This window comes from Narcine bancroftii, chromosome 4 (genome assembly GCF_036971445.1).
Source record: "Narcine bancroftii isolate sNarBan1 chromosome 4, sNarBan1.hap1, whole genome shotgun sequence".
NCBI classification, from domain to species: domain Eukaryota; kingdom Metazoa; phylum Chordata; class Chondrichthyes; order Torpediniformes; family Narcinidae; genus Narcine; species Narcine bancroftii.
The window spans coordinates 263845620-263858659 of NC_091472.1; the positions used below are offsets into that span (position 1 = coordinate 263845620).

The following is a 13040-nucleotide window of genomic DNA, read 5'->3' on the forward strand; positions in this document are numbered from 1 at the left end:
TATCTTTCCAAGAGCCTTTTAAATGCTATCATCGAAAATGCTTGCACCACTGCCCCGGCAGCCAACTCCAGGCATTGGACATGTTTTTTTTTATAAAAACTTTGCCTTGCACATCTCCTTTAAATCTTTCAACTCTCACGTTAAATGTTTGTTCTCTGGTATTTGGCAGTTTATTCTGAAAGGATGGGGGAAGATTATGACTGTCTACCCTATCTCTGCCTCTTACCATTTTATCAACTTTTATTTTGTCTCCCTTCAGTCTCTACTCCAGAAACAACAATGTCTGTTTATTCAACCCCTCCTTTATAGTTCATTCCCTTTTCTTGATCGCATTCGTTTTCCCCTCAGTGACCCTTGCCTGAGCTTTCATGTATTCTATTGTCTCAACTGGCGACCTTCACAGGTGGCAAAAGTTGTCATTCTTGTCGGGTTTTGTTAGTGATTTTTTTATAACTTTCATTTTCCAGTGTGAATAAAACAATTGCTTTTCTTGCAATGTAAATAGTTTTTTATGACTTCCGAGTCCATGTCAAAGCTTTTGTAAATTTCTGCTTGTGAAGTACATTGGTGTTGGTACATGAAACCAATCTTGCGTGGTCAGTATTGAATATTCTCAGGTGAAGTATTGGAAGCACAGAGTAACTTCTGTTTTAATCAAATTTTGGAAGAGCACCCTCTGCTGTACCAATCTGATACTTCTCATTTGCTATTTCCTAATTAAATATTATTTGGCCGACCTGTGTTCTATATATGAGGAGAAAACCTTTTTAAAAAAAAAATATAGTTCTTAGTACTAATGGCATAGCAGTCCTTGAGTTTTTTTCACTTGTAAATGGTGATGACAGAAAAGGAACTTTAGTTTTGTTGGTAGAAGATGGTTTCAAAGATGGAGCATACACATGGAGAAATCGAGGCCATATCACTACTAAATGGGGTATTTCTCTGGTTGACAATCAGTAGTGAACAGAGTGCCACAGAAGTCAGTGCTAGGGCCACAGCTGTTCAACACACAGCAGGTTATGCAACATCCATAAGAAATGAAAGACAATCAATGTTTCAGGCCTGAGCCCTTAAGGAATCAGGAAAACTAGGTGAGGGATGAAAGGGGAAGGACAGATTGCAAAAATGGGGAGAGTTGCCAGAGATGGGCCAAGTAAATTTGATGTCAGGGTGGAAATTGGCACCAAAATGGATAAGGGTGATAAGTTCATCATGAGTATAGGAGGTAGCACCAATATAGTCTCTAGTGTAGCTGAGGAAGAGTTGGAAGAGGACAGAATGTAGTGTATCCAAATTTTAATGATTACATTATTGAATTGAAAAGCAAATGATGCAAAGGATATGGACTTTGCAAAGAAACATAGAAAGGTTAAGTGAGTGGGCAAGAATCTGGCAGATGGAATACAATGTTGTTAAGGGACTTGAGGGTGCTTGTGCATGAATTGCACAAGGCTGGTTTCAAGATGCAACAGGTATTTAAGAAGGCAAATGGAACAGTCTTCACTACTAGAGGGATTGAATTTAAGAGCAGAAAGATTCTGTTGCAACTGTACAGGGTACTGGTGGCGCATCACTTTGAGTACTGTGTGCAGTTCTGGATGCCTTACTGGCTTTGGAGGCAGTGCAAAGGAGATTCACTATGTTAATTCCTGAGAGTGGATTAGTTTATGATGAAACGTTGAATTAACTGGGACTCTACTGGCTGGAATTCAGAAGAATTAAAGCAGATCTAGTAGAAATATGTAAAATTATTTTTTAAAAAAAAGATAGATATGATGGAGGCATGAAAGTTATTTCAATTGGTAGATGTGACTGAAACTTGGGGACATGGCCTCAAGATTAGGGGAGAGTAGATTTTGGATGGAGATGATGTGGAACTGCTAGTTGAGGAACTAAAGGTCATGAAGAAAAGGCATGTAGGTGGAGTTGAGTTCACAGCCAGATACCCTTGGACTGATTGAATGGCAGGGCAGACTTGATCAGCCACAGGGTCTACTTTTTTTTGTTAACTATGGCAGATAAAAGGGTCATTAAGGAGAAAAGTACTGGCACTCACTAGCTAAGTTTAAATTAAAGTGAGAATAGTGATGCAATCTGTCATGAAACTTGGACAGGAAAGATTTTGGTTGTGTTCTTGAAAGTTCCAGAGATAAATAGTGGTGATAATTCATTATAAGGAAGGGTGGTTCATAAGGGGAGGTGATTGATTATGTAGGCTTCAAATTTTAACATGGTTTTTTACCTAGGAATTAGTTTCTCATGTTAAATTATTATAACCATCATGTTTTACCATGAAGCATGTCATGCAACTCTTTTTGAGCCTCCAAGTATTATTTGGAATTTGGATCAAATCTTCAAAGCCAAAATGCATCAGTTGCCCTGGTAAATCTTTGACATGTTCATTCCAGGAGAATAATACATAAGAATCTGCTTCTAAATTTGCACAAAAACTCTATTCTCACCATTTTTATAAATTTCAAACTGCGCCTCCATCTCACTTGCTCCTTATTTCAACTGCACCCTTCTATAGACCTCTTTTGGTTCTTGTTTCCATATGGATTTACTTTTTAAAAAAAAAAAAACCTCAAGAATCCCTGCAATTATCTTTAGTCTTTTGTGGCTTTGTCTCATTCTCTAAAACTGTTTCTATGAAATTATGCCTATTCAATGTTCCGGGTAACTTTCCAGCAACCTTGCACCCTGATTATCTATAACATAATGACAAACAACTCTTGCCATTGATTACCTTGTGAAAACCTTGTTCCTCTGAAACTTTCCATGAACAAAACTGCAAATAATTGGCATCTACTTTTTAAGGTCCATGAAGGATGCCAAATAAATTCAAAGTTTCGGAATATTTTGAGTGACTTTAACAATTGCTAGTTCGTATGCAAAGGTAACAACACAAACTTATAAGTTCCAATTGGGTTGGATTAAGTCCTTTCTCACTTTTGTGGCTCGATTAAGATAATTAGCTGAGTGGCGCAGACAAGGTTGCTGGGTTTAATTTTCAATTGAGTAAGCATGTCGAAGTGAGTATTAGGGAAGTTAATGAGCTTGTGGCCTCTATAATACAACAGTTGAGCCTGAGGATGAGCGCCCAGCAGCACAACGCCAGCTTCTTCCCCTCTGCCATCAGATTTCCAAATGGGCAATTAACCACAGATGTTACCTCATTTCCTCCGATTTTCTTGCACTCTAAATTTATTTTTGAAATATAATTTCTTCTAGCAATATTTCCATTGTGCCATGCAGCTGCAGAAGTGATTCCTAATCACTTTTTAAAAAAAAAAATGTATTGGGCAGACCAGATTTTGTCTGGCTCGTGATAAATTGCCTCTGAGGTGAAGTTCTCGTGCTACCAGAATCATAAAACTCCTCAAAATCTCATGAAATCTAGGAATGGGGAAAGCATTTCATATTGATTTTTTTGTATCATTTTACCTTTTTCCTTGCAGTTTGTTGAAGACTATGAGCCTACTAAAGCTGACAGTTACAGGAAAAAAGTTGTTCTGGATGGCGAGGAGGTGCAGATAGACATCTTGGATACTGCTGGACAGGAGGATTATGCAGCCATTCGGGATAACTACTTTCGTAGTGGGGAGGGTTTTCTCTGTGTCTTCTCGATAACTGAACAAGAATCTTTTACTGCCACTGTAGAATTTAGGTAAGTAGCCAAAGATAATCTGACTGGTATTTGCAGCTTTTTTTTAAGTAAGTTGCAGTTGTACATTCCCTCTCTTTTCTTGGCTGTGTAGTCCATGCAAATGCTGTCTACTAATAAAATATTATAAGGAACAGATGTAAATTCTATGAAGCTTTGCATTTAAAAAAAAGAGGGTGTGTTTTGATAAAGTCTTTAACTTTCACCAATTTTTGCAAAAAAACAATATTCCTTGAATTTTGCTGCCCTTAGTAGAAAAGCAAGTTGACTACATTGGTCTATTTGATGAATCCAAGTGGCATTGCCCCTCAATCACCACTTTCTCTAGGAGGTCATCCATTCAACTCTTAACCCACATATTTTCTATTTTGTTTGTTTTCTCTGGTAATGAATCCCACAACTCCTATTAAGGCTCTGGTTGAAAAGCAGTCCAAATTTCCCAGCATCTGGTGCCCTTCTAAATATTTTTTCTTCGGTTGAATGCTTGGAAACCTACTGTTTTATTTTTAATTTTGTTCCAAAAATGGAAGATTTCTGAGAAACATGAATATACTAGTCCATTAATCTGCACTGTTCCATGGTGTGAAAATACACGAATTTAGACAGTTTAGTCTTTGTGGCATGGATGAGTATTTAATTGTTTGTGGTAGGGTTTAACCAGCTAAAATCAAGCAACTAATAGAAATGAAATGGGAGTGAATTTGTGTTATGCCCCCACTGGCACACTTCATCTTCTGAACATGATTTGTGAATGCAATTTGGGCTGGAAGATGAAAAGTATTTTATAGTGGTTCAACATGGCAACTTCATCTTGGGCTATTTAGTCTATGGCTGTGATTCTCTTTTGAAATTATAATATTGTGTTTATCAAATACATTTGCATTCATTGAGCCAATTTCTCTGGTGCATTCACCAGTAGAATCTGGAAATATATTTTTTTTAATACTTCAAATTCCATTCACCATAGAAACCACCTTCTGCCTTGTATGAGATATTTGCAATTATAGTCGTGCGCTACTCGAAGAAAGACACACACGCAGTGAAGTTAAGTTTTGTGTTTAATTAGGGGCTCCGATTCTACTTTTATACTCCTCGTGTTCCCGTTGTTTCCCTCTTTTACTCAAGTCACAACCTGCGTAATAAAAGCGGGTTTCCTGCATGCAGGTATCTTCTTGCCTAACAATCTTTTCTTCCCTGTGCGCTGTCCTTGTCTGTTTGCTGTGCAGCAAGGCCAAACTCCATTTTGGGATTGCTGGCCTTTAAGCTGCCCTTGCCATCCGCCCACTGGATCGCTTGTTGGGACCAGTGCCATTGCATGGGCTCCTGGCTCTGTGGTGAAGACATATGTTTTGCCTCCAACCTCCAGCTCAAACATGGCTCAGTTGTTATGGATGACCCAGAATTGACCCTCGTTTAGCCTCTGCAGCCATGGACTATGTGGATCACTGCGAATGAAAATATACTCACAGACCTGTAGGTTTTTGGGTATGTTGGTCCTTGCATGTCTGTGCATGAGTCAGGACCAGGTTGCTGACTCTTTCCTTCAGCTGTTGTGTGGTGCAGCTGGGCGCCCCCCAGGCTGGCGAGATCAGATCACAGGCTGGAGGTGAACTGGGCCCCTCTGTTGGATGTGATGTGGGATGGTAACCCAAACCGTACCACCCAGGAGAAGATGAGAGCTCTGGGGCACAAGGTTGTGGACATGTTTGCTTCTGGCCACCTGGTGAAGGGGTTGACCATCGTGAATAGGTAGTAGAAATCCTGGGATACAGGTAAGGGTCCTACTATGTCCACGTGGATGTGGTCAAACCTTCATTCTGTGGGCTTGAAATGCTGATGTGGGGTCTTGGTATGCCGCTCTACCTTGATTGTTTGGCACTGCGTGCACGCCTTTGCCCACCCACTGACCTGTTTCTGTAATCCATGCTACACATATTTGCTGGCCGCGAGCCGGACTGTGGTCCTGAGGAGCGGGCGAGCCAGTCCATGGGTGGAATCGAAAACCTGCCGTTTCCAAGCTGCCAGGACAATGGGTCTGACCTGGCCAGTGGCCACGTCGCATAGGAGAGTGGTGTTACCTGGAGCTGCAGTCCCAATATGACAGTCCTGTATTGGGGCATCTCCTTGTCACTCTGCTACACTTTTGCTAGTGCCACGAAGTCCACTCCTCTTAATAGCACGTGGATACTTTGTCTGAATAGTGTGTCAGCCACCATGTTGTCCTTGCCAGGGATGTACCTTACATTGGTGGTGTACTCCGAGATGTAAGACAGGTGTCGTTGCTGGTGGGCTGACCAGGGGTCCGAGATTTTAGCCAAGTCAAAAGTCAGGGCTTGTGGTCTGTGAAGGCTGTGAAAGACCTGAGAGGACAGGTCTTAGAGTACCTGAAGTGGCAGATGGCTAAGTACAGCACCTGTAGCTCTCTGTCAAAAGCGCTGTACTTGTGTTCTGGTGGCCGTAGATGTTTGTTGAAGAAAGCCAATGGTCGCCAACTTCCTTTGATCTGTTGCTCAAGAACTCCGCTGATCGCTGTTCTTGAGGCATCCACTGTCAGGAATGTTGGTGCGTCTGCCCTGAGGTGTGCCAGAAGAGTGACTCATGTCAGGGTTTCCTTGGCGTTCGTGAATTCCTCTGCTGACTCCTCATCCCACGTGATGACCTTCACCTTGCCTGCTATCCGGGCGAACCAGGGCTGCATGATCCGGGCAGCTGAGGGAATGAATCAGTGGTAGAAATTGATCATCCCCACGAACTCCTGTAGTCCCTTGGCTGTGCTGGGCCTAGGAAACTTACAGATGGCCTCCACTTTGTTGGGTAGTGGTGTGGCTCCTTCCCTGGTTATCCTAGCCCTGGAAGACAATGGCCTCCAACCTGAAGTGGCATTTGGCTGGGTTGATGGTCAGGCCAAATTTGCTGAGTCATCTTGTTCATGAGGACTGATGGGGGCCTATCCCCTAGCCTGTCCAGATGGAGCAGACATGCCCCTCTCTTACGCTGTGAGTTCCCAAAGGTGTCAATAAGCAAATCCTTGTAGGCAGTGTTTATGCCTTCCAATGGGGGTACCTGGATGAAGATGGCCACCAGGTTCCTTGTGTCCTGGTCCAGGGCGCTCACCACGTGATATACCAGGTGGACTCTGCTGTAATCTGCTGGATCTGGAACTATGGCTCACCCTGGTCAAATCACATGTGTGGTTGATTCATCCAGAAGGTCAGCAGCTTGAGAGCAACTGCGTGGACTGTTGCTGGTTAACTCATCGTTGGATTTAGGTACCATCTAAAATGTTGGGGTCACTAATTATAGCCACGTGTTACTTGAAGGAAGGCACACACACAGTGTAGTCAGGTTAAGCTCAGCATTTTATTACTGGCTCAGACACAACTTTTATACTCGCCGCGCTCCTGCCGTTTTCCCCCTTTTACTCATGTCACGACCTGCATAACAAAAGTGGGTTTCCCGCATGCGGGTATCTTCTTGCATAACAATTTCTTTTTCCCCATGCACTGTTAGCTGTGCAGCAAGGCCAATGCCATTTTGGGGTCGCTGACCTTTAAGCTGCCCTTGCTGTCCACCCGTTGGTTCGTTTGTTGGGGCCAGTGCCGCTGCAAGGGTTGCACTCGCCACCTGGAGCACTGGCTTGATTGTCACCATGGTGTGCCACCACACAATGTCTTTTCAGAGTACAATTTATTTTGTCTAACATCTTTGCGTTATCTAATCTCCATTATTCTATGGCCTTCTTCTCAATCCTGTGTTCAATTCAGATTTTACAGTCCCTTCAGCCCAGTTTGACCATGCCAGCTAAGTTGTCCACCCAAACTTGTCCTACCCCTTATCTGTCCCAATCTTTCTTATTCATGTGCCTGTCTAAATGTTTAAAAGTTGCAATTGTACCCCCTTTCCCATTTCCTCTGACATTTCTTTCCATATACCCAAAACTTTGAAATAAGGTGCCTTTCTTGTCCTTTTTTAAATATTTCTTCTTCCACTTTAAATCTATGCTGTCTAGTTTTAGATTCCTCCACACTGGCAAAAGACTGCTCACATTATATATACTTCTCATGATTTTTTAAACCTTCAATAACTTTGCATAAAACTTAAGTTCTTGTTCAGTTCTCACCAAGTCGTCATCACCCATTGACTTTGTAGTGGCTAATCTTCATTTACTCTTGTTCCATTAATTCTTTATTTAAAGTTCTTGCATTGAAATCTCTATGGCCTCATCATTTGCTTCATCCTGCAAGAGGATTGCAAGCCTGAGAGATCCAATTCAAAATCAGTCCTTAAATGAGTTTCTGATTGACTGTTGTTCAGGAATCTGATGGTTGTGGGGTAGCAGCTATTCCGGAAATACAAAAGAACTACAGATGCTGAAAATCTGACAAGTACAATGCTGGAAATAGTCAGGCAATTTTTGTGGAAAGGAAACATTTACTGGTAATATTTTTGGTAAAACACCTATTGTCAAAATTAGGAAGAGGAATATAAATACAGTTTATGTGCAAGATCTGATGCATCTTGCAAATGATGTTGTTGATTTGACAAATGTGAAGGAATAAAAATTTTGGGTGCTGAGGGATTGGGTCTCTCAATTTACAAGTCGGCTATTTACTTGCCCTAGTTTGGAAAATTATGTGCAGTGGTAGGTGCATGCATTTTGCCATATTTACTGATGTCTTAAACTTGATGTTTACTCCCAACTCTAATTTAGGAGCTTTTAATCAAAAGTACCTGTGCTTTAACAGCAGAGCAGCAGGTTTGCAATTTTGTCTAAAAGAATGGCACATAAGGTCTTCAGAGAAGACTAAAAGCTAGTTTATTTTCCCCACTACTTTTCCCAATTTTTAATTTGAAGTTGATACAGTTTCCCATTCATTACTCATCTAATAAGATATCAAGTAGTCACCTCTCCTTTAGCTGCAGTATTTTGAGTGCTGCTGCCTCTTTGTTTGTTCTCAATGCAATTTTGAATTGAGGCTAGCCCAGCAATACTTCAGACCAACCTTCCATTTTCTTGCAGCCACACTTGTTTTACATTTTGTTTAAAAAGATTATTTTTAGAGAATAAGGGAAATTCTTCCTTGGGAAAATAGAGATGCATTATTTTCTAAGTTATACAAAATTTGGCTTAAAGCTATGGTAAGATGAAAGTTTTTACATTTATTTTCTTTTTTCCTTTCAGTTTTACCTTGGCATCATCCTCCTTTTGCGTTTAGCAGTGCAGCGCCATTATCGAGGCAAAATTACTAGTACTTTTAACTTGATGTGCTAGGACACATTTGTGTAGTGCATTGCAAGAGACCTTTCTCCAGTAAACTTAGTTTGGAGAACTTCTTATTGTAGCTATCTTGATTAAAAGTAAACTGAGTTGACAACTTGGGTTTTTCCCCAAGTGTTGTAATTACACTTTGTTATATGCTCTCTCTTTTAGTTACAACTTAGTTGAACTTCAAAAGTTTAAGATTGGACCCAAGGCTAAAGAAAGCAGATGTGTGGGAAAATCTAAATAGAACCTTTAAGATCAAATGCTACTCTTTCCATCAACCCTCTTCAAGATGCATTTTGTATTGCTGTCTGATTTCTAGAGTGCTTGTTCTGTGCTGAAGATGTATTTATTGAAGCATTGGAGGTCTGGATCTTTGGGTAAGGTCACTCCCTTTGAATACTGTAGCTGCATGGACCAGTGGATCGTATTGGTCAGGGAATGGGGAGGATTGGAGAAATCGAGTAAAGGAAGGGGGGGGGGGGGTGGCAATGGGCCATTGATAAACAGTGCTGCTGAAGGAAGCATGGTTATGTTAGCGGTTTGTGCAATGCTGTTATACCCCAGTGATCCAGGTTTGAATCTGCAGCTGTCAATAAGGAGTTTGTATATTCTCCCATTTACCTCCAGGTGCTCTGGTATCCTCCCATATTCCAAAGACGTATGGTGTTAGTAGATTAGTTGGTTGCAAGAATTTGGATAGCGTGAGCTGGAAGGTCCTGATGCTGTTGTATCTTTAAATGATTGTATCAGAAAGTGTGGGGGATGAGGGTGCAGCGGTAAGGAGAGTGAGACCAGACAGGGGAAACTGAGTGAATGCCTCAGGGAGTTGAGAAAATGAATGTGAATTCTGCAAGTTTGTGCAGTAGGAAATGGTTGCCAATGAGATTTAAAAAAAAACATTGCTGGAGAAACGTGGCAGGTCAAATAACATTTGTGGAATGTTTCATCTATACATAAAGCTGCATATCAGCAGGTCATGCAGGATCTACATTACCCAGTACATGTTCTGTTCTCGCTGCTGCCATCAGGAAAGTCGTATAGGTGCCACAAGACTTGTACCTTCAGGTTCCGGAATAGCTGCTACCCCACAATCATCAGATTCCTGAACAACAGAGTCAATCAGAAACTCATTTAAGGACTCTTACTTCGCTCGTTATTTATTGCTAAATATATTTCTGTATTTGCACAGTCTGTTTACATTTCCTCCTTTTATTTTCAAATTTTGCCAGCATTTCTTTTATTTATGCAGCTTGTTTACATTTTTGTATGCATTTATTTATTTCTTGAGTACAGTTACTGGTAATTAGAAACTGTCTTCCAGGAAAAAGAATCTCAGGGTTATATGTGATGTCAAGTCAAATTTATTGTCATCTGATTGTACAACTCAATGAAACATCGTTCTCAAGTCCTTGGTGCAAGATGTGCAGACACACAACCAGACATAACACACATGCAGACTAACAATACATATACAGGACAAGTACTTCATCTATACAATTAAATAAATAAATAAATAGTTTGTGCGCGGGAGAGTTTCAAATGATCAGTGGGAGCAGTTTCTTTGGTTGTTCAGCATTCTCACCACCCATGGGAAAAAGCGGTTCTTCAGCTGAGTGCTACTGGCTCTGACACTGTCATTGCAGGTACAATTACACTAAATCTGAAAGTACGGATCAAACCTCCCTCCAGAACACAATCACTGAGGACTGATAAGAACAACTCCACAATCTCCATTAATGGAGCTCCACAAGACTGTGCTCTTAGACCCCTGCTCTACTCACTATATACCTATGACTGTGTGGCTGGATGCGATAACTAATAATATCATGGTAGTGGGTTGCATAAAAAAGGGCAACAAGGAGGAAGATTAAAAACTTCGCTGAATGGTGTGCCAATAGCATCCTCGCCCTCAATGTCATCAAAACCAAGGAGCTCATCGCTGTCTTCATGAAGGGAAAACCAGAGGTGTATGATCCAGTGATTATTGGGGGATAAGAGGTAGAGAGGGAGAGCAAATTTAAGTTCTTGGGAAGATCTTTCTGGAACCCAACAACACACTAATGACATCATAAAGAAAGCATATCTGCACCTCTAATTCCTCAAGAACTTGTGGAGTTTTGGTATGACATCGGAAACCCTGGCAAATTTCTACAGATGTGTGGTGGGAAGTGAGCTGACGGGCTCCATCATAGACTGGTATGGGGTCATCAATACCCCTGAACAGAAAGCCCTGCAAAAGGTAGTGGCCACAGCTCAGGACATCACAGACAAACCCTCCCCAACATTGAGAACAACTCTGATGTCAGAGATCAGCAGCAATTATTAAAGAGCAGTATCACCCAGCACACACACTATTGTTGCTACTACCATCAAGAAAGAGCTATAGGTGCCACAAGATTTGCATCATCATGTTCAGGAATAGATGTTACCCCTCCATCATCAGACTTCTCAACAACAAACTCAATGCAATGATTTTTCTTTTTTGCTTTTTCTTTTACTCTGTTGCACAGTAAGTTTGTTTACATTTCTTTAATTGTTTAAAGGTATCTTGAGAATAGTTTCTTTGCACTACAAATAAGTAGTAATTCTGCCTCATCTGCAGGAAAAAAATCTCAAGGTTGCTTGTGATATTATGTACCGTCTATTTTGGTGTATAAGATGACCCTTGAAACACCCAAAATACAAGCCAAAAACAGGCCCAGATACAAAAATGAGACCTTAAATTCTACTAAAAAAAAAATGATGACATATATTCGGCATATAAGACTACCCAAAGCACCCAAAAAACACACCAGAAAAGCTGACCAGTCCCAACACCTCCCCACGAGCGCCATAACACAGCCAGACATTTTACAGTTGTAAAGCCCAAGGTCCCGCTCCTGCCCAGGTGCCTGAGCTCCTGCTGATGTTGGTGACTTTGAGTGTTGTGACAAAGTGTAGGTTGTTGCTAGGAGGCATAGATGCCAATCTCTGGCACATTCCTTGCAGCCGATCTGAGGTGTCAAGCTGAAAATTGGGGGGGGGGGTACGCCCGATTTATATGGGAAAAAAAACCTTGAAATTCAGGTGGAAAATGGGAACCTGTCTTATTTTGTTTGCTGACAATAAATCTGAAAAAGGCCGTCGATATTTTAGGCTTGATCCCTTCTTCAAGCATGCTGAAATTCCGACCGATGCCTGAATAAATTGGTGGGAAGGAGAGAGATTTAGTTTGCACTTCATATTTTATATTTAGACATACAGCATGGTAACAGGCCATTTCGGCATTTAATATGGCCATACCCCAGAGGCTGGAGGAGAAACTGTCCTCAACACCCCTCTCTGTAGCTAGATTCTGGGCTTACTAATGGAAAGACCACAGTCTCAGGGTTGGCAGCAGAATGTTGTGGTTGGCCTGCTCTTGTTCATGCTACTGACCCATGACTGCAGTGCTCTAACAGACTACAGAAAAGGAAGAAAATCTTGTGAATTGATACAAGAATAACAACCTGAGCCTCAATGTGGACAAGACAAAGGAGATGTTCGTGGAGTTCAGGGGGACCAAGGCAACTACCCTCCACTACATATTAATAGCTTGGTAGTAGAGAGCACCAAGTTCCTTGGAGTCCACTTGAGAAGTGACCTCTCCTGGATGCACATCTATTCACTTTTCAGCAAGGCACAACAGGAAGTCTGAGGCAAGCAAGGCGAGAGCCACCCTTCTATCAACTTTCTACAGGAGCTCCATCCTGGCTGGCGGCATCACTGTGGAACTTTTGCTGCAAAGAAATAGATTGGAGGTCAACCCACAGGTCCACGAAAGTGGCAGAGAGGTTCAAAGGAGTCTTCCTCCCCACTGTCTATGTGATTTATTGGGATAATTGTTTAAAGAGGCTCATAAAATTGTTGAGGACTCCTACCACTTTGTGCACAGCATCTTTCAGCCACTCCTGACAGAAAAGATATACAGGAGTATCAGCCAGAATGAACAAGCTCAGAAATAGTTTCTTCCCAAGGGCATTGAGGCTGCTAAAACAATTCTCTGTGACTGTACTATTTCTTAATAATATTTATTTTGATATATACAGATGTACTCTGTATGTGTAGAGTTTGTCCGTATTTGCGTTTCCA

The 13040-nt window shown here is 41.4% G+C and overlaps 1 protein-coding gene across 7 annotated transcripts in view; it reads left to right on the plus strand.

Annotated features, from left to right (window-relative positions):
- Positions 1 to 13040, plus strand: part of ralba (v-ral simian leukemia viral oncogene homolog Ba (ras related)) — an 83786-nt gene that overhangs the window by 47654 nt on the left and 23092 nt on the right. For all 7 annotated transcript variants that reach the window (XM_069934887.1, XM_069934888.1, XM_069934886.1 and 4 more), the window contains one exon: positions 3459 to 3667. In XM_069934887.1, coding sequence (XP_069790988.1) covers positions 3459 to 3667 — 209 coding nt within the window. The remainder of the gene's footprint in view (positions 1 to 3458; positions 3668 to 13040) is intronic.